The sequence below is a fragment of the Rhineura floridana genome, chromosome 22 (genome assembly GCF_030035675.1).
Source record: "Rhineura floridana isolate rRhiFlo1 chromosome 22, rRhiFlo1.hap2, whole genome shotgun sequence".
NCBI classification, from domain to species: Eukaryota; Metazoa; Chordata; class Lepidosauria; order Squamata; family Rhineuridae; genus Rhineura; species Rhineura floridana.
In genome coordinates this window covers 6496495-6517339 of record NC_084501.1, presented here as the reverse complement: position 1 = coordinate 6517339, position 20845 = coordinate 6496495, and the positions used below count along the sequence as shown (strand labels likewise).

Below are 20845 nucleotides of genomic sequence, written 5' to 3'. Positions count from 1 at the left end.
CCAAGATGGCGGCAGAGGCTTCAGCCCCTTAGGGAAACCTCAGCCGCCATCTTGGTTAATGGCAGCCCTGCTCACGCAGACGCAAAAGACAGGTAGATGGGGCATGCGTGTGCGCGCTGGGGCCCCGGGCAGACTGGTGCCTAAGGGCCCCGGCATGCCTGGTGCCGGCCCTGCCAGCAGGGATCTTTTTATGTTTCAGTTGGCCAGTATGCTGCAGTGATATCCTGCAACACACACACCCAGTGCACGGCTTCGCCCGTTTGCTCAAACCACTTCCACCACGGGTATCTTTACCCAGGTGCCCCCTGCGCATGGCCTTACAAGGGAAAATCTGAATTGTTTGCTTTGTTCTGTTGGCAAGAACTTGGCAAAGGGCTGCTTCCCCTTCTTGTAGCAGCAGAGAGGTAGGTTGCGGGGGAAGAGATGTGAAGACCTGGAAATAAACCTGGGAAAATGGGGGGGGACCCTTTCTTTCCCCTAGTTTTTTCCTGAAATTTTCTGTGTTTTTTTTCCCACTGTAAAATTGGAAAAAAACAGGGAGTCGGTGGGAAAAGTTGGGGGGGGATTTCCCAATTCCACCCCCCCCCGTTTGTTTATGGGCCTTCACATCTCTATTTGGGGGGTGAGTTGCAGTGGGGAAGTTGTCCTTTCCTTCGACCCCTTCTTACAGTGAAGGCTGCCTGCTTTGAAACGTCAGCAAGAAAGTCCGAAGACTTCTGGATTGTTGTGCAAGAGGGCAGTAAGTTGCTTTGGCTCCCTTTGAGGCAGGAAGTTCTATAGGCGTGCCTATAGCGAACGTGTCAATGGCCCTGCTGGATTGGACCAAGGGGCTGTCTGGTGCCAGCGTCCGGTTTCTCACGGCTCCCAATCGGATGTGCCAATGGGGGAGCCCACGAGCAGGGCGTGAGCGCAGTGGCCCCTCTCTGACTGTTGTCTCCCAGCGACTGGTGTTCAGAGACGTACTGCCGTTGATACTGGAGGGAGTAGATAGCCATTGTGGCTAGTAGCCGTTGATAAATATATAAAATAAATATGTAAAAAACCTGTGTTTAATGACAGGAGCACAGGAAGCCGTCTGATACTGAGTCAGACCCATCTAGCTCAGTATAGTCTACACTGACTGGCAGCGGCTCTCCAGGTTTTCATAGAATCTATCGAATAGTAGAATTGGAAGGGGCCTTTTAAGGCCATCAAGTCCAACCCCCTGCTCAATGCAGGAATCCAAATCAAAGCATTCCCGACAGATGGCTGTCCAGCTGCCTCTTGAAGGCCTCCAGTGTCGGAGAGCCCACTACCTCTCTAGGTCATTGGTTCCATTGTTGTATGGCTCTAACAGTTAGGAGGTTTTTCCTGATGTCCAGTTGAAATCTGGCTTCCTGCAACTTGAGTCCATTATTCCGTGTCCTGCACTCTGGGACGATCGAGAAGAGATCCTGGCCCTCCTCTATGTGACAACCTTTCATGTACTTGAAAGTCGGGATGCCCTCTTGCACCTGTAAAATTTGCAAAGCCTGGTCATTGTCCTGTGGGGCAGGCATGAGCGCTTTGGGGTGCTGTTGCTACTTGCCTGGCTTTGCTGTCCAGAAGGGTGAAACCCTGCTGAATGCAGGAATCCAAATCAAAGCTGACGTGCTGCCTCTTGAACGCTTCCAGTGTTAGAGAGCCCACCACCTCTCTAGGTCATTGGTTCCATAGTTGTACTTCTCTAACAGAAAGTTTTTCCTGATGTCCAATCAAAATCTGGCTTCCTGCAACTTGAGTCCATTATTCCGTGTCCTGCACTCTGGGACGATCGAGAAGGGATCCTGGCCTTCCTCTGTGTGACAACCTTACATGTACTTGAAGAGTTCAAACAGGGGACATGCACAGCCCTACCTGGAGATGCTACCGGGGATTGAACCTGGGACCTTCTGCATGCAAATTATATAAATTCTGACGTGTGCCAGAATGTCTTGCCATGGAAGGGAACGGGCCATAGCTCAGTAGCAGAGCATCTGCTTTGCGTGCGGAAAGGTACCACGGTCCGTTTCTGGCATGTCCAGGGAGGGCGGGGAGAGACCCTTGCCTGAAATCCTGGAGAGCCACGGCCAGTCAGTGTAAACACTACTGAGCCAAATGGGACCACCGGCCTGTGTTGATCTAAGGCACCTTCTGGTGTTTTGACGTTAGCAAAGGTCTCACAGCTTTGCATGGATCAGTGCTCAAAGTATGGTTGAGGGAGGAGGGGTGGGCTCCATAATGACGTCCACAAGTCCCCCTGACTAACCCCAATTTTAGTGAAATCATGCCCCTCCCTCGTCATTTTTTGAAAGCTAATGGAAGAGGGGGAAAGTTCCTTCCATAAATCAAGCACTGCCAGGAGGTGGTCCAAGTCTTGCTATGGGGCCTGGGGTCATCGGTGAAAGAACCTGCCATTCCTAGTAGGTAGAGCTTACACTGCACTGTTCTTCAACTGTGGGTCCTCAGGTGGTGTTGTTGGACTACAACTCCCATCGTCCTCGGCCATTGGCTAAGCTGGCTAGGGTTGATGAGAGTTGTAGTCCAGCAACATCTGGGGACCCACGGTTGAAGAACAGTGGCTTTATGGGGTCTGTTCTGCAGAATAAGGAATGTGTTTGGAATCATGGATGGGAAACCTCTGGCCCTTCAGGTGTCCAAGGAGGACTCTAACTCCCCTCCCCCCCAAACCATTTGCCATGCAGACTGGGGCTGAAGGAAACAGGCGTTGGGCAAGATCTGGAGGGTTGCAGGTTCCCTGTCTTGGCAATAATTAATTCCATCCAGAACAAAACAGGTGTGGCCACTGCCCAAGGGTTGATGGCAGTTGTAGTCCAGCAACAACTAGAGGGCCACAGGTTCCCCGTCCCTGCAATCGAGAGGAAGGTTTCTCGACTCCACTCCTGTCCCACCCGCTTCTCTCTAGATCTTTGCTCTGTGGCTGCCCCTTCGCCATTGCTTGCTTCCGCCAGCCTGCACAAATGGAGCAGGGTTGTGCTATCCCCCAAGGCAGCATGGTAGTTTGGGGTTTTTGTTTGTCTCTTGGCATGCAAACATGGGGTCGAGCGGACTGGAGCAGAGATGGAGAGCAAGGATCCCAGGGTGAAACTCCGGCAGGAAAACAGAATAGAGCAGGCTGTGCCTGGGTTACGGCTCTGTCCCAAAGCCCTCCCAGGAAGCTGTTTGCACTTTTCGTTGGCTGGAGAAGGCGGGCTGTTCTTTGGGGGTCCAGTTCTCAGGGCTTCTCCTTCTCTCCTGCTTCCAGGCCCGCCGACGTCTGGAGACCCCGAGAGGAGAGCCCTTTCCCTGTGCCGCAGAGCGAGAAGAAGAGACCCCTCGAGGGACCTCCTGGGCTCACAGATATCCCCCTCTTGCCTCCCTTTGCACCTGAGGCCCCCCCTGTCCGGAAGCGCAGGCTGGAGAAGGCGCTGCCGTCCCCAGAGCCCCCGAGTCCCATGGCAGAGGTGGCCTTGCCTGCGGAGGACGGCTCTGGTCGTCCCCCTGCTGGGCCTGTTGCCCCGGAGAGCCCAGCCAGGGAAAGATCAGGCTGTGGTTCTGTGGCGATGTATTTTGTTGAAGACCCAGCCCTCATCGAACACGAACCCGTCCTAATCGCCAGTGAAGGCCGTTCCTCAGGGCCATCTTCACACGCGGCCTTCCTGGCTTTGTCTCCGGTTGTGGGGCCATCCTCCGGGGCAAGGGAGTTTGCAGGACCAGCCACTGGCGTAGCAGGAGGTCGAGCAACGGCAGAAGTTGCTCCTGAGTTGCTTAGTGGCGGCAGCGCTGTGGTGGACCCTGCAGAGACTGAACGTGGGGCAGCTTGGGGAGGGGTGGTGTGGCCTCTTGGAGAGGGCCCGGGGCCCGAGCTTCCTCTGGTTGACCTAGCAGGGGATGGAGTGGAGGAGGAGGAGGAGCAGATCGCGGTCAAGGGGTGGGTTTCTGACGCCAAGCTGGGCTGTGCGACAGGAGAAACCCTCCCTCCGGAGCTGACAGTTGAACCGGAGATTGAGCGGATGGAGGCTGAAGGCAGCTGGGAGGCTTCTGCAGCTGCTTCCATGGAGGGGGCTCCTCTAGAAACCCCTCCTCAACAGGAGGAAAGTTGCACAGGGAGCGGGACCGAGGTGGACAGTTGCCAAGGATCGGAGGTGCCTGAAGGCCCCATCCCACCAACAGGCCTTTCCCCGGAATCCCCCCTGCAGCAGGTACAGCTACTTGTGGAGAAGGGCATTGAGGGTGGCAGCGGCCTTCAAACCCCACCAGAGCCATCACCATCTCCTGCAAGGGAGGGCAGGGAAGAGGTGCCAGGGGTGGGCATGGCAGAGGGGCCCGCCCCTCTCCTCGCTGCCCTGCCCAGCCATGAGAGGGAGGACGAAACAGCAGCCGCTGGGAGCAGCCAGCAAAGTCCACCGGTAGCCGCCCGGTGGGAACCGGAGGAAGGAGAGACAGGCGGCAGAAGGGATGTGAACGAGAGGAGAGCTTCGGCAGGGGCCACCCCAGAGGAGGAAGCTCCTCAAGTGGAAGATGTCGCGGCAGGGGAGGGAGAGGAAGGCGGCAGAGAGGAACTTCTGGAAAGTGTTCTGGAGGCTGCAGTGGCAAAGTCACACAAGCAGGCTGAGGACAGGAAGAGTGAGGCTTTGGGCCTGGTTTCTCCTGGGAGCAGTGTCCCCAGCGTAGAAGGGGCAAGGTTGGGCCAAGAGGAGCCGGAGATCCACAGTCCATCAGACAGTGGAGGTGCCGGAGGAGAAGAGGCATCCAGCACAGAGGGGGGCCCTGTTGCCAGGGGTCACTTACTCCCGAGGAACAGGGAGCGAGTGCCAGTCTCGGCGGCAACTCCCTACCCCCCCAGCCCCTCATCGCCTCAGGATCCTGACCTTCCTCTCCCAGCTCCCCACACCCTCAAGGCGAAGAAAGCCAGGCCCAGCCAGGAAGCGCTGGTGCCCACAGGCCCAGATTTTGGTGCTCAAGGCGAAGCCCAGGTACAGGAGGCAGCCCCACTCCGTCCTCCTCAACGTCGACAACCCCCTCCCTGCTTCTCCATGTACGGCTAAATGTGCCCGGGTTGGCAGGTCCTCCCTGTTGTGCGCATGAGCGCCAGGGTCGTGGTGGCAATGGCGGGAGGGTCGAGTTTGGAACTAGTGGGCAACGTTTCTCAAGAAACTTGGGGGCTCCAGAGGCTCATTCCTTTTCAGTGTGTTTGGTTCAGGAGTGGTGAGCTCTGAACTTTTTCAGTGAACTTGGGCATGGGATTTAGAGCCGGGAAGGGTCATGTTGAGACAGAGGAAAGAGGCACAGTTGAGGGCTTCTCTTTTTCACCCTGGGGGAGAAAATTCAGTGCAGAGCGGAGGGCCCTCCCCCTCCAAGCCATCATAGCATGCTGGAGAGGCAGGTAAAGGAGTAGCTTTCACGCTCACTGTGGGGCAGGTTTGGGGATCTTTCTTTGTTAGTCAGAGCTTTGGTGCATCTAGCTTAGTATTGCCTACACTGACTGGCAGCGGCTCTTCAGGGTTTCAGGCAGGAGTTTCTCCCAGCCCTACCTGAAGATGCCACTGGGGATTGAACGTTGGACCTTCTGCATGCAAAGCAGATGTTCTGCCACTGAGCGACGGCCCTTCCCCGTATATATTTGCATGTTCCAAAAGCGCAGAGCCGCTATCAGCGCAGTGATGCACACGTAGCAGTGTATAACGATAAAGCATTGTTAACATCATGTCATAAACGGATATGAGAGCAGAAAAGAGCAACAGGAATGATGAGAGGCAGCAAAAACCATAGAATTCTTTTTTTAAAATGCCCAGCACGCCCAAAGGCTGGGGCAAACAGGTTTTACCTGGCACATCAATGTGGGAACACCCAGATGTTATGTGGAATGGAGTTGCATGAGGGTTTTTTTGGCATCAGTGCCGACTCAGCAGAAGCTAAAGCCGGGCCAACAATCAGGGCATCCCTGGCAGACCATAACAGTCCAGTAATAGTCTTAGCTCATGTGTGGGAAGTAGGGTTGCCAGGTTCCTGGCCAGAGACTGATCCTGTATCTTTAGGAGACGAGAAAGTCGGCCAAGTGCAGGTGTTCTTGCAACGCTGTAATGGGAAAAACCACAAGGTGGAATTCTCCCTTCCCCCTTCACAGCTTTTAAAGATACAGAAGACCTCTTGGAGGCTGGGCCTGGCAGTGAAGAGGTATTCAGACTTCACTGCTGCCTTCCGTGGCCTGGTGCCCTCCAGTCGTTCTTAGGCTGCAGCTCGCATCAGCCCCAGTCACCGTGGCCAACGGTCCCAGGTGACACTGCGAGCTGTCGCCCAGCGACATCCAGAGGGCCGCAGATTCCCCACAGCCGATCTAGAGAGTTCTGCAGTGGGGGGGGGGGGCTCGGCAGGGACACACCTGCGCGCGTCCCCTCGGCCAGACCCATGACCAGCTTCTACCCCCTGCCCAGGTTGACTCCCCCAGCAGCCCGGCCCTCGTGAGTTGCAGCCAGTCCTTGCTGGAGTGGTGTCAGGAAGTGACGGCAGGCTACCGGGGCGTCCGCATCACCAACTTCACCACGTCTTGGCGCAACGGGCTGGCTTTCTGCGCCATCCTGCATCACTTCCACCCAGAGAAGATGTGAGTTGGGGTCTGTGCAGCACTCCTGTTGCAGAGGAGCTCCCTGTTCCGAGGGGAGCCTGTGGTGGCGGCGGCTGCTTAACTGTGACAGGGAAGGGGGCTGTACTGAAGGCAGACCCAAAGGGCCATCATGCTGTCCGTGCTTCTTAAACTAGTTGAAGAACGTTGGCTTGATTTATGATCTCCTCTGTAATGAATAGGTGGGTCCCTCGGATGCTGCCTGCCTTATACTGGGCTCAGTGTGGCCTACACTGGCTGGCTGTGGCTCTACGGAAATTTCCGGCAGGAGTCTTCTCCATTCCTACCTGGCTGCACATGCTGGGATTGAACTTGGGACCTTCTGCATGCCAACCATGCCACACGCCTCCACCTCTTCCCCCGTTGAATTTATATGCATTTGCGTTTTTCAGACAGCTCAGTGAAGCTGCCTTTTCTAAAATGGGACGCTACAGGAAATGTGGGGACGAATGGGCATCTGCCTAATAGCTGGTCAGGCTCTGTGTTCATCTCGACCAGTATTATCTACACTGACTGGCAGCAGCTTTCTGGGGTCGGAGGCAGAGAAGGGTCTTCCTCATCGGCTCTCTGCTGAGAAGTCAGACTGTCGTTCAGAGCCTAGGTCTGATCAGGTGTCCATTTCCCTGATCAGAAGCTAGGAAGGGAGATGTTGCTTCAGCGTTAAAGCAGCCCAGACTGGGAGGCTCGGGCCCTGCTTGCCTCCCAGCCAGGCCCTGATCCAGGCAGGTGCTTACATGCACTTCCCTCCTCCCCCCAAGTAGCCTGACATGCAGCTACCTGCACTTGGCCAGAGGCCCTGAAGCTTCTGCCTGGCTCACTCCCTCCTCTGCTCCTGTAGCCCTGCAGGAGGTCAGAGGGGTCTGGGAGCCTGCCAAGCAGCTGGTCTCGGGACCTGTAGTCCTGGAGCAGAGCTGTTTGTACCCCACAGCCCCTCGGGGGTCACTGGCAGTGTGGAGTTCTGCCAAAGGCCCTGTTCTCCCTCCTCTCAGCCAGGCACAGATTTGGGATTCAGAAGAGAGCCTTTGTTAATCATCTTAATGCACGGGCGTGCTCCTGTGGGGGAAGAGTGATCCTGCACGTATCCCAGTTGAAGCCTGTAAGTAGTGCAGGGGTAGCCAGTATAGTCCAGATGATATTGGACTACAACTCCCACGTAATGGTCAATGGATTAATAAATATTTTTGTGTGTGTGACTATAACTCCCATCGTTCCTGGCCATTGGCCATGTTGGCTGGGGCTGATGGGAATTGTAGTCTAATCTGGACTACCACTTTGGCTGTCTCTGGTACAGGGCTTTAAAGCTTGTAACCGGTGCTTTACGTTTGGGGTGAAAACAAGTGGAAGCAACTTACTCCTGATGCATGGCTCAGTTGACATCCTGGCCGCTGCGTTTTGAACAAATTGAAGTCTCCGTGTGTGTGTTTTAAAGGCAGCCCCATGTAGATCACCTTGCACTGCTGGTCCATGGACACTCCCTCCACCAGTTAATCAAGGCAAGGCTTGGTTGTGTAATTATACTGCAGATTAATCAACCAACGCTTGCAGCAATTGATTGGATTTCACAGAATGAAACAGTCAAAAGCCTGCAGCCCTTGTATGCATGTCCCTTGTAGGGTGAGCAACAAGGGGAAAATTTTAATTTGTCAGCTGATGGGGTGCAGGCGCATTGAGATGAGAGCAGTCTGCAAAAAGTTTTGCTGGAGGGAGGGGAGCCCCCTGCAAATGGAGAGTGGAGGAGGAGACTCCAGGGCCAGGGAATGACATAGAGGCAGGGAAGAGATCAAGTGGCCTGGGTGCAGATCAGGGGTTCCCAAACGATGGTGTGTGGACCACTAGTGGTCCACGAGCTTCAGTCAGGTGGCCAGTGGCATAGAGCGATGGGAACAGCAGGTGTGAACTGTGGGTGCAGCTGGTGCTCTCATTTTTAGAACCCAGAAGGCGAGCAGAATGGGCCAGAAGTGACCGGGAGGGGCACTTGAAAGGAGTAGAGAGGAATAGCAGCAAAGTTAATGGGAGTTAATTCAGATGTTTAATCAATTGATTAATTTATATCCCACCCTTTCTCCCTGAAGGAGCCCAGGGCGGAAAACTAAAACATCTTAAAAACAAAAGACTTTAAAAAACACTAAAACCAAATGTCCTTAAAAACATATTTAAAAGGAAAAGCTTTAAAAATATCTAAAAAAGCAATTCCAGCACAGACGCAGACTGGGATAAGGTCTCTACTTAAAAGGCTTGTTGAAAGAGGAAGGTCTTCAGTAGGTGCTGATAAGAGAACAGAGATGGTGCCTGTCAAATATTTAAGGGGAGGAAGTTCCAAATTAATTAATTTATTCAATTAAAAATCATACAGCATCTAAAGAGTGCAGTACAATTACTACAGCAGGCAGAAAGATCATTAAGTGGTCTGCCAAGACCAGCAGCAATTGTTCTGTGGTCCATGGGAGGACGGTTTGGGAACCACTGGTGTATGTGATTTTGAGCAGAAGGAGTGAGAAAAGGTCTTGGGGGGGTGGGGGCTGTGGCAGTGGGGCCAAGTATGGGGTGGTGGTGGTGGCAGAGGGCTTTGGGGCCCAGGGTGGTCTGGGTCAAAGCCTGCTCACAGATTTTATGCTTCTCTCCCCCTTGCCTCTCCCATCTTCAGCAATTACGAAGCCCTGGACCCGCTTGATATCAAACAGAACAATAAACTGGTGAGTCCGTAGTTTCCTTCAGGCCGGAAGAAAGCGGGCCGGCTTGCTTTTTGGACATGCTTGATTGGGACGCCCCTATTGGGAGATCTCAAGGCCTTGCTGGGTGAGAGGTTTGCTCATCCATGGGTTTTCTGGGTGGCCTTACATCTCTCAGCCTGAACTACCACCCAGGGCCGTTCTGGGGATAATTAATTCAGATAAGAAATGCAGCCGCAAGGGTGGTCCAGGAGTTGAGGGCAGGACCTGAGCATGGGAGACCTCTTTGTTTCTTTCTGTGTCGGCCTCAGTCCTTCCACCCGTACAGTGGATAATAGTGTCAAGATGAGTTCTGTAATTGCAGAAAAAGCTTTTTGTTATGTTTGCACCCTTGAAAAGTGGAGGAGGAAGAGGAGATTATCATCATCACTAAAACTCTTCAGCTGGGAAAATGCTTAACAGGCTCTTGAGTTCCTCTTTCTCTCCTTCTGCAACCAGGCGTTTGACGGTTTTGCCTCACTGGGAATCTCCCGGGTGATGGATCCTGCCGACATGGTTTTCCTGGCTGTGCCTGATCGGCTGATTGTCATGACGTATCTGTGCCAAATCCGGGCTTTTTTCACCGGGCAAGAGCTGAACGTGGTCCAGCTCGCTACTCACAGCAACCAGACCACCTACAAGGTGGGCAAATTCGACACGGACTCCTCTGGCTCCGTTGATCCCTCTGTCTTCTACTCCCAACATCTCCAAACCACCGCCTCCCAGGCAGAGCAGCCCAGGGGGCTGGATGCAGAAGACTCTGAGATAGCAAGGGCCTCCAGCACTCTGATGGAGGAAGACCAAAGGCCGAAGGTGGAGGATGCTACCCAAAAGCATTCTGGGAGCGAGGAAGAGGCAGGCGCTGCAAAGGATTCTGGGAAGGAAGCTGTAACAGAGGACAGGACGGTGAAAGTCGACAATACTGAGCCTCTACAGGCTGTGGAGCTAGATCAGGCACCTGAGGTAGCAGATGCTGAAGGGAAGGAGATTGTCAATGGTGCCGCTGCCAGGCCAACTGAACAGCCCACGTCAGAGCCCGTCAGATCTGTGGACTGTAAAGCAGAGAGTGCAGAGGCTGCAGCTGAAAGTACCCCAAGCATGCAGCCTTTCCCCAAGGGCTCTGCAAGGATGGAGGCTGCCTCCAAGTTGGATGGGAACACACTTGTTAATGGCACCGGGGCCAACCCACCCATGGAAAATGGGACAGGTTTTGTGGCCCACGTGGATTCTAAGACTGAGGACTCAAGGCCTGGTGGTGGCACCAGGACCAACCAAAGCACTGACCAGGAGGAATTGCTCTCTGCCCCAAGGGACTCTGGGAGTAGTGCCCTAAGGCCCAATGGGAAGGCGCTGGTCAATGGGGCCACGGCCACTCAGAGCACAGAGCCAGAGGCTTCGAGGAACCGCGAGTCAGAAGCCACAAGGCCTGAGGGGAAGCTGTCGACCAGCAATGGAGAGAAGCTGGTTCCCCCGCCGCGGCTGAAGCGGATTGTGTCCCGGGGCAGTGTCGAACGGCCCATGCAGCGCTCTCTCTCCACAGGGAGCCAGGGCCCGGTAGCCCCCCCACGCTCCCATGCAGCCAAGTCCACCTTCGCTCACGTGCGCGACGCAGACCTGGTGAAGAAGCGCCGCTCCCGGCTCAAAAGCGAGTCCCTGTCGATGGACGAATCGGACCCGGGTAGCCCTGTGGAGGACTCTGCCAGGCGGCTGGCTGCGGTGAGTGGAGCTCCAAGGGAGGTGCCGGACGAGCTTGCTTGGATGCGCTGCCGCTGGGTGGATGTTGCATGGCTGCTTGTTGTTATAATTGTAGCACTTCTGCCTTTGCTAACCCACAACCTCTTAAGTTCCAAGCTTTTGACTTTGAAAATGTGATGTTGCGAAGAGAGTGTCGCCGAGCACGTGCAGAGTTGCATTTCCATCGGCACACATAACCCTGCACATTTGGGTTCAGGGGGTGGGGAGGGTGGGGTGGGCTTCTAGGCACAATTGAACTCTGGCACATCTCTCATGCTTTTGAAATTTTACCTGCTGGGTTTGGCTGGCACGTTTGAGAGCTGGGCATCTCTTGCGTGTCTGTGGGACAGCTGGTCTCCACTTGGGGCAGTGCTTGAGGGAGGCTGGGTTGCATGGTTCAAGCTGGGGGTGTAGATGGGGTCATCCGCCCTCCTCTCTGGAGTTTACTTGCACAGCCTTTCATTCCTTGTAACCCCAGATTAGGGAAACTGCGGCCCTTCTGCTGTTGCTGGACTATAGCTCCCTGGCCATTAGCCGTGCTGGCTGGGGCAGAGGGGCGCTTGGGTCCAGCATCACCTGGAGTGAGCCACAGGCTCCCCATCTGTGCTAACCTTTCTCCCCAGGTTTTCTGTTCCATTTCTCCTTTGGCCACCAGGCTGGTGTGTCTCTTGTCAGTCTCCCTGAGCTTTTGTGAATTTTCCCCTCCATGCATTTTCAGATGGGCCTTCTGCTCCATCGACAGATGAACGGATAATGGCGTTTGGACTGAAAACCAAGTGGCTTAAATGATTTGCTTTTGTGTGCCTCTCACTTTCAGTTGTCCTACTCAACTACTAACTGCCCTCCTTTTATTAAAATAAATGAATCCTGTTTCTATGTACTTGCTTCTGGCATCTCCAGTTCAGAGAATCGGGGAGGAGGTGATGGGAAATGTCCTTTTCTGCCTGACACCCAGGGGAGCAGCTGCCAATCAGAGTAGTCAGTGCCGGGCCAGATGGATAAACAGTTCAACCTGGGTTAAGGCAGTTTCCTGTGCCTCGCCCTTACCTGTGCCTTTCTCGCCTCTCTCCGTTTACAATTGATCGGGGCAGCTGGTAAACCCCCAAAGCTTGTTGTTTTCTGCTCAGGAATCACTCGCCTGTCAGCCATCTTTTGCTTGTCCAAATCTTTCATGCTCTGTTACGAATGCACCGTCGCATGGTTCAAAGAGGGCGAAGACCATAGATCTGCTTGCTTGAAAACGTTGAATGAGAGCATACCACTTCCAGCGGCGGCTGGTGGCTCCATGTCAGTAGGGCAGTGGAATCTGCTCCGGGTTTTAGTCCAAACTTTCAAGGAGTTCATATTGGACAGCTTCTTGAAAGCTTGGACTAAAACCCAGAGCGGATTCCACTGCCCCACTGACATGGAGTCGCCACTGGCCACTGCTCACCTTAGAGCAAAACTTCAGTTCTTTAACTGTGTAATTGCAGTAGTTTGCGCAGCAGCAGCCTTCCCCAGCGTGGTGGCCTCCATGTATTTTGGACAGAACCCCTGTTGTCAGGATGGCCTTGTTGGTTTGGGAGTTTGTCTGAAATATCTGGAGGGCAGCAGGTTGGGGAAGGCTGCTGTATATCAGGGGGAGGATGGGGGGAACCCGGTGCCCTCCAGATGTTGTTAGGACTCCATATCTCATCAGCCCACCCAGCATGGCCACCTGTCAGGGAGGATGGGAGCTGGACCCCCACAACAGCATCTGGTCCATAGTCTGAGATTTTATTAAGTTCTGTGGCTGGGTTTTCTTTGTCAGAGTTGACCCACTTTCTTTCCCTTCCCCAGGGGGATGTTTGCGATGAGGGCTTGAGATCCCAGCAAATCACCGCAAAAGTGCAGCAGCACCCAGGTCAGTTTGGATCCTTGCAGGGTTGATAGGCTGGAACTTGGAGGGGTGGGCAGTCCAGTCCTCTTTTTTCCTGTATCTCAGCCGTCTCTTAAGGGTCACCTGCATATGGGGATGCTCTAGTCAGAACCCCCTTCTAATTCTAGGGGTCAGCCTATGCGTCTTCTATCTCCCCACCCCCAAATTCCTGTAATCAGCTCGGCCTGATCTTCTCTGGCTCTGTCTCCATCACAGCCTTGCCAACGGCTACTTCCCAAGAACCACCACAGGGCGCCAGCCTCAAGATCTGCACCAATGAAGAAGAGATTCTGGTAAGATGCGGACAGGGCAAGGGCAGCTTACAGGTTTGGGATCCCTTTGGGAGCAAGATCTGCTTGCTGCGGGGGTTTAAAATGGAGCCTCCTCATTTAAAAGCAGCCTACCTCTGATTTGGAAGCTGTTTTAAGCTGGTAAAAAGGCGCATCTAGAAAAGAAGTTGGTAATCCAGATCTTGTATAAAATGCATATTTCAAAATAAAAAGCGGCGGGGTGAGGAAGCACGAGTTCTGAGATCTGATTCCTTCCGCACCCCCACCCTTTTTTCCTGGCAGGGTGCTCTTTAACAGCTGCATGATAAAACACAAATAATTGGAGGGTACTGGCAGCTGTTATGAAGCATGATAACTAAATGGAACCTCCACATTCCAGGGTGGTCTACCAGATTAAGGGGACAGACAATACCGGAAATTCAACCCCTCGTGTCATGTTTGTGAGCTTCTTAGAAGCATCTGGCTGGCTACTGCTGAGGTTAAGAGTTCTGGGTTAGATAAAACTTTGGTCTAACCCACCAGGGTGATCTTCCAGCAACTGGAGGCCAGAAACATACATTAGACTAGGTCCTTTTTGGCTGCAATTGTGTTGGACAGTGTGGGATCTTGCGGCTTATTTAGAATCCTAAGCAACTTGGCAAATTTCTAGCTCTGAAGGAATATGTCCAAGAGCTCAAGCCCCTAGGGGAAGTCACATGACTTGGGGGAAATCACATGACTGCTCTGCTCCCCAGGAGGCTGTTTCAGTTCCTGCCTAGACCAAGCGTGCTTGTGGCGCGGGTGAGTCATCCAGCTCTTTCGTTGGAAACAGAAACCTCAGTGTGCCCCAGACGGTGCTGGTGGCACCTTTTTTTGAGGAGGGATTTAGGCAGAGGCCTTGACATGGCTGGCAGCACATTGTGACCTCATGGCACATACGGGCAGCCTGAAGGTGGCATATGGCTTTTGGCCAACTTCAGTCCATTCCACATCCTTCCCTTCACTGCTACCCAGCTGATTGATGGTAGGAACAGCTGAGGACTGCACCAACCAGTGGCAGCTCACCGGCTCCATGTCAGTGGGGCGGTGGAATCCACGCCAGGTTTTAGTCCAAACTCCTTGAAAGTTTGGGCTAAAACCCGGAGTGGATTCCACTGCCACACATCATGCCTTCTCTGCCCCTCACTGCTGCTCACGGGGAATGGATCCTCATAAGCACAGTTGTGAACGGCTTTAAAAGAGGACTAAACAAATTTGTGGAGGGTAAGGCTATCCATGGCTACTAGCCGTGATGGCTAGATTCTCCCTCCACTGTCGGAGGCAGTATGCTGGGACTCGCAAGAGGGGAGAGTTGCTCTTGCGCTCCAGTCCTGCTTGGGGACTTCTCATAAGGGGCATTTGGTTGGCCACTGAACAGGATGCTGGACTTGATGGGCCCCTTTCTGGCCTGATCCAGGATGGCTCCTGTTAGGTTCTTATGGTTGATCCTAGATGGGGTTGAGGGGGGGGGGGGAAGCAACTGCAGCCCACAGGAACTGGGCTTGCGCGAAATGGTCATTTTAGTTATGTCGCTCCATAGCTGTGCCGGAAAGCACGCAAATAGAGCTCTGGGTGGCACGTTCAAGTAACCATGGGAGGGGACTTTGTTTGGGGGGCAGGTCCCAGTCTCTTTTCTCTCTCTCTCCCCCATCTCCTCCCCCAGTCATAGTCTTCTCTTCTGCCTCTTTCTGTGTGCCTGTACACAGCTGGGAGCTTTGCATGCAGGTCACAGATTTAATCCTTAACGTTTGAAGGATCTCAGATTGTGGGGTGAGAAGAGTCGCTGTCAGTTGAAAGGGCTAGTGAGATACATTGCAAACAGCGGATGAAACTGACTCGTACTAAAGCAAGCCATGGATCCACCGAGCTCAAAATGGATCGATGGGTTGCTTTATGGCAGCAGTATCTGCTGTTCATAATGTATTCCGCTGATGCTTCTTATGAAGAAGCCCTAGTCCTGCAAATCCTCTCCTCTCTCTCTCTCTCTTTCCCTCTCTCTCCCCCCCTGCACACACACACAAAGTTTAATTTTGCAGTGAGACCAAATTGTTCCTGCTCCTTGTTTCTGCAGCCCTTTTAAAATGGCAAAACACTGAGCAGCCTTTGTGTGTGCGTATGTGTGTTTTTCCCCCCCTCACAACTACCCTGCTGTGTAGGCCACTGTTGTTCCCACGTCAGCAGAAGTGGGACTTCTAAACCCCGGTCTCCCGGATCGGAATGTTGCACTCTAGCCACTAGGAAGCGAGCTGGGAGAATCTGGAGGAAAATGAAGTTTGAATGCCGTCTTGTATGAAGGGCTTTGTTTCCGTCTCATCCAAGGGGTTTCGGATTTCTGGGAGATCTTTTCTGTAGGCAGCTGTCTAGCTCTTCCTCCACCCACAAATGCCCCATGGTGACGTTAACGCCCTCCAGCCCAGGAGGGCTCTTTCCCCCCCTTTTTTTTGTATATATAATGTCTTATTGCTTTTCCAAATAAAATTTACAATATGATGTCACAGACGCCAGCTCTAATTCCTGTTGTGGCTTCATCCTAGAGGTTCCAGGACACCAGCCAGTATGTGGTGGCTGAACTCCGGGCTTTGGAGAATGAGCAGAGGCAAATCGATGGGCGGGCAGCCGTGGTGGAAAAGGACCTACGGGGCCTCATGGAATCAGGTAGGAATCTGAGCATGGGAGCCATCGTTCAGTGGCGCAGAGCATTTGCTTTGCCCGCCAAAGGTCCCAGGTGCAGCCCCCAATGGCATCTCCACGCGGAGGTGGGAACGAGCCCTGCCTGAAACTCTGGAAAGCAGACAACCCCGCGTGCCACATGTGGAGCTCTCGGAGACCTTTGGTGCAGCTTGCGTGGGTGCCCAAGATGCTACCTCTCCCCCCCCCCCCGCATGGCATTTTGCTGCCTCTGTGCTGAGTGCACCATTTCTGTCCATGTTAGGTGCGCGTTTGTGATGGGGGGAGGAAGGTGGAAAAGAAGGGTAAAGTCTCCCGTTCCCAGTATTGTATTTCCCACAAGTCTGCTAGCGTGTGTGAATGGCCTCTCTCATCCCCAGGCCTTGCCCGCTGATGTGTCTATCCACACTCACTGCCGACCACTCGCCCATCGTCGCACGTGGCCCTCGAGGGAGGGCAAGGGTTTTGACCACCTTTGGTGTAGACAGTTTTGAGTTAGATGGAGAGGATATTGTAGAGCTGAGAAAGGGCAGCCAGGGTGATCAAGGGGATGGAGGAAAGGTGGCAGCATTTGGGGCTTTTTAGGTTAGAGAAAAGGCGAGTCACAGGCGACATGATAGAAGTGTTTAAAATTATGCGTGGCATGGAGAAACTGGACAGAGAAAAAGCTTTTCTCCCTCTCTCATAAAACTAGAACTTGTGGACATCCAGTGAAGCTGAATGTTGGAAGATTCAGGACAGATGAAAAGAAGTGCTTCTTCAAGCAGCTCACAGTTAAACTGTGGAATTTGCTTCCACAAGAGGCAGTGATGGCCACCAACTTGGATGGTCTTAAAAGAGGCTTAGACAAATTCATGGAGGAGAAGGCTACCGGTGGCTACCAGCCATGATGGCTGTGCTCTGCCCCCATAGTCAGAGGCAGCGTGCTTCTGAACACCAGTTGCTGTAAACCACAGGAGGGGAGAGTGCTCTTGTGTTCAGGACCTGCTTGTGAGCTTCCTGTAATGGGCATCTGGCTGGCCACTGAGCGAACAGGATGCTGGCCTAGACGAGCCACTGGCTCTTCTTATGTTCTGATGAATCTGGCCTTCATAAAAGGCAGCTCCTGATGTTCCAGCAGGGAGAGGCCATCGCCCAGTGGCAGAGCACCTGCTTTGCATGCAGAAGGCGCCAGGTACAATCCCCAGCATCTCCAGTTCAAAGGACCGGGTAGCAACCAGTGATGGGAAAGATCTTTCTGTGCCTGGGAGCCGCTGCCCATCAGAGCAGGCAATATTAGGGTGTTGCTGGGTACTTAAAGGACTCTGGGGGTTAAAGATAGGAGTTTGTGGAAGAGGGTCCCCTAGAACAGGCCAAGCTGGAAAAGGATAGTGACATGGGGCAGAGGATTGCTGTAGTGGTGACCCAGGGCAGACATCCTCTCTAGCCCAGCTCAGTTTTCCTGTGGTGTGCAACTGTCCAGTTCTACCTGCTGTCTGAACGTGAAACTTACTTGAGGCTTCATAATCCTTTCAAACCAAACAGCCCAATGAAGACTGAGCATGCTCAGTAGGCACGGAATGCGGACTTAACTGAAGACTGAGCATGCTCAGTAGGCACGGAATGCGGACTTCACTGAAGACTGAGCATGCTCAGTAGGCACGGAATGCGGACTTAACTGAAGACTGAGCATGCTCAGTAGGCACGGAATGCGGACTTAACTGTTGACAGAAAAACAAACTGGAAAAGGGGAGGAATGGCATGGGGAGTTGTCACTGCCAGAGGACCATTATTCTAGCACCAACTCTGTAGGGTAGCCTGCTGACAATATGCCCTCCACCTCTTTCTTCTCTTTTTGACACCACTGGCTCCTTCATCAAAGATTATTTATTATTATTATTATTTATTTGTTGCATTTATACTCCGCCTTTCTTTCACCCTGGAACCGAAGGTGCCATACATGTGGTTCCCATGCGGTCTCCCATCCAGGCACTGACCAGACCCAAACCTGCTTAACTTCAGCAAGGTGGTGGCCTCATGTGCCTTCAGACCATAGCCTGGGACAGGTCAGGACTCCTAATAACTTATGTCTTATTTACTGCCAGCCAAGCTTTCAGTCCTCTTGACGGTCACCTTGAGCTAATCCTCCCTCCTTAACCCCTGTTAACTGGTAACGTAACCAGTCTTGACGGGGCGGAAGGAAACCCAACCCTTGGGTGTTTCTTAGAATTTGAGCCAGGCCAAGAATCCAACAAAGTAAAGTGTATTTTTTAAAAAGCATAACAAGAAGAAAGTAGGCAGGAGGGATGCACAATAATGAAAAGGAAGCAAGGCACCATGGCAGATCCTGGTTTATATAATCCTTTGCCAAGCGACCTGGCGTAGCGAGCAGCTTATTTAGAGCGTATGCGTCCCCCGGCAGACATCTGCAGAGTCCTGCTGGATCACACCAAAGGCCCATCTAGTACAATATCCTGTGGCCAAGCAGATGCAAGACATGAGGGCAAGAATACTCTCCCGCCCGTGAAAGCCAGCCACTGGCTTTCAAAGAGAGACTCTCTCTGGTTTTCTTGGTAAATGATAGCATCCATGGCTGCTAGCCTTGTCCTCCATTAACTGGTCTAATCCCTTTTTAAAGCCATTCTGTCTTGGTGTGTGTGTGGAAAAATAGATTTAATTTTGTCTATCCTGAATCTCCCATCATTCGGCTTCATTGGATGACCCCATTGAGTTTTAATATTGTGAGTAGGGATGGGATCCATTTGACAGCATTCCGTCAACCTAACAGGCTAGTATCGATTCGAGTTTGTTTCTTGTTCAGTAACTGCTGCTTTTACTGACCTTCTTTTTTTCTGTTCAAAAGATCCTCCGTGGCGCAGAGTGGTAAGCGGCGGTAACGCAGCCGAAGCTCTGCTCACGGCTGGAGTTCGATTCCAACGGAAGGAGGAAGTCGAATCTCCGGTAAAAGGGGTCGAGGTCCACTCAGCCTTCCATCCATCCGTGGTCGGTAAAATGAGTACCTGGCATACGCTGGGGGGTAAAGAAAGGCCGGGGAAGGAACTGGCAATCCCACCCCATATATACGGTCTGCCTAGTAAACGTCGCAAGACGTCACCCTGAAAGTCGGAAACGACTCGCGCTACAAGTGCAGGGACACCTTTACCTTTTTTTTTCCGTTCGCAAAAAATACTGATATCAATATCGATTAATATCGAAATATCAATAATTTTGAAGGAAATAAATAAAATTATCGTTCCTAATATCAATGTTTTAGAGGCGGGTTTAAAAAAAAAAGAAAATACATTTTCGAAAATAGCTGCGGGAAATCACTACATAAAAATCCAATCCACAATGACAAAGGGTAAGTGAATTCATGGAGAATTTGGTACCAAATTTGAATTGGGTGGAATTCTAACACATCCCTAGAGAATGAAGGGGAGTGAATCCAAACTGCACCTGCAAATGGACAAAGCAGGGGTCACAGCAGCAATCAGCTTATTGGTGGTGAAAGCGCACCTTCAAAGGGACTCGCTTTCAGTGCTGATTGACACTAACAGGAAGCCCCCTTGACTGTGTTAGCAGGGCTTGCTGTCAGCACCAATAAGCTCAGCAATACTACCATCAAGCCGTGCTCACCAAGGAACAGCTAGAAGTGCGCTGAGTGTTCCTGTATAGCCATGTCTTTACGTGCCCCCATACCTGATGTCGCATATGATGTCAAGGGTGGGGTAGGTGGGCGCGGTTTGGGGGAAACAGCCTTGCAGGCCAAATTTGGCCCGCAGACCAGAGATTCCCAAGGCCTGCCCTAATTAAAAAAAACCAAAGAATCAGCATGCTTTTAAAAACAGCATTTTTTTTTTAAAAAAAAGGTAGAACATTGGTTGCCCACATATGGAAAATTCCCAGGAGCAGGAAGTATCCAGATGGGGCAAAGGGGAAGGTTGTCAGAGATCCTCACTCTCGTTCCCTTCCCTGGTCTATTTTAGGCGCTGACAAGCTGAGGGAAGAGGAGCTGATCCAGGAATGGTTCACTCTGGTGAATAAGAAGAACGCCCTGATCCGGCGGCAGGACCAGCTGCAATTGCTGTGAGTGCCGAAGGGGCAGGAGGGGTCTTCTCTTCTCATCCCTGTGTTGGGGAGGGTGCCCAAGCTGCTGCCCATGCTCCTTTCAACAGAAGACAAGGAGAGCATCGGGCACTCTTTGCTTTTTTTTGGTGCCTGACCGCAGCTTTTTCTTTCTCCTCTTGCAGGATGGAGGAACAAGACCTGGAGAGGCGATTCGAACTCCTGAGCCGTGAGCTGAGAGCCATGATGGCTATCGAAGGTGAGGACTTTAAAAGCCAGGGAGGGGGAGGACTGGAAAAGGGAACAGGGTGGCTGCAGTTCGCTGGTAGCTGGTTGGAGGAAAGAGGGCCTTGAAGGCTGTACCCATGCCTCTCTCGCGTGCCCACTTTGCAGGGCTGTTGTGCCTCCTTAGCCCACCCGCTAGAGTTTTCCTGACTGGGGAGGATGAAGAAGGGGGGTATGCAGGGAACTAGCAAGTGGGGGGGGGGAACGGGTAGCAGCAATATGAAAGCGGTGCAGGGCCCATCTGCTCCCATAGGAGCCTGCATTCGAGTTAACATTGTCCGGCCCTTATGTGAGATCAGGCAGGCAAGTGCTTGTGATGGGGCCTTTTTGGTGATTGCACCAAGATTGTGGAATCCCCTTCCCTTTGAGGTCTTTAAGGACTCTTCCTTCTCTTTTAACATTTCTGCCTGGCCTTTGCGGTTCTCCCCAGGCTACACCCCCTCCCTGCGTGTTTTTGCCTAGCTGGAATGGGCCCTTGGACTCTAATCATGCCTCTTCCTTATCTGGTGGGAGGACAGAGAAGGGGGTGCGTCTAGAAACAAGGCCACTGTGGCAAGATAAAATCCACATCTGTTGCTCCGCC

General features: G+C 52.8%; 1 protein-coding gene across 5 annotated transcripts in view; it reads left to right on the top strand.

Moving 5' to 3' along the window:
- The window catches only part of EHBP1L1 (EH domain binding protein 1 like 1), a 59198-nt gene that overhangs the window by 34625 nt on the left and 3728 nt on the right, over positions 1 to 20845 (top strand). For 2 of the 5 annotated variants that reach the window (XM_061606584.1, XM_061606585.1), the window contains 9 exons: positions 3263 to 4973; positions 6432 to 6601; positions 9264 to 9312; positions 9787 to 11043; positions 12880 to 12943; positions 13175 to 13251; positions 15801 to 15921; positions 19899 to 19998; positions 20163 to 20236. In XM_061606584.1, coding sequence (XP_061462568.1) covers positions 3263 to 4973; positions 6432 to 6601; positions 9264 to 9312; positions 9787 to 11043; positions 12880 to 12943; positions 13175 to 13251; positions 15801 to 15921; positions 19899 to 19998; positions 20163 to 20236 — 3623 coding nt within the window. The remainder of the gene's footprint in view (positions 1 to 3262; positions 4974 to 6431; positions 6602 to 9263; positions 9313 to 9786; positions 11044 to 12879; positions 12944 to 13174; positions 13252 to 15800; positions 15922 to 19898; positions 19999 to 20162; positions 20237 to 20845) is intronic. The other 3 variants (XM_061606587.1, XM_061606588.1, XM_061606589.1) reach the window with 3 other exon arrangements.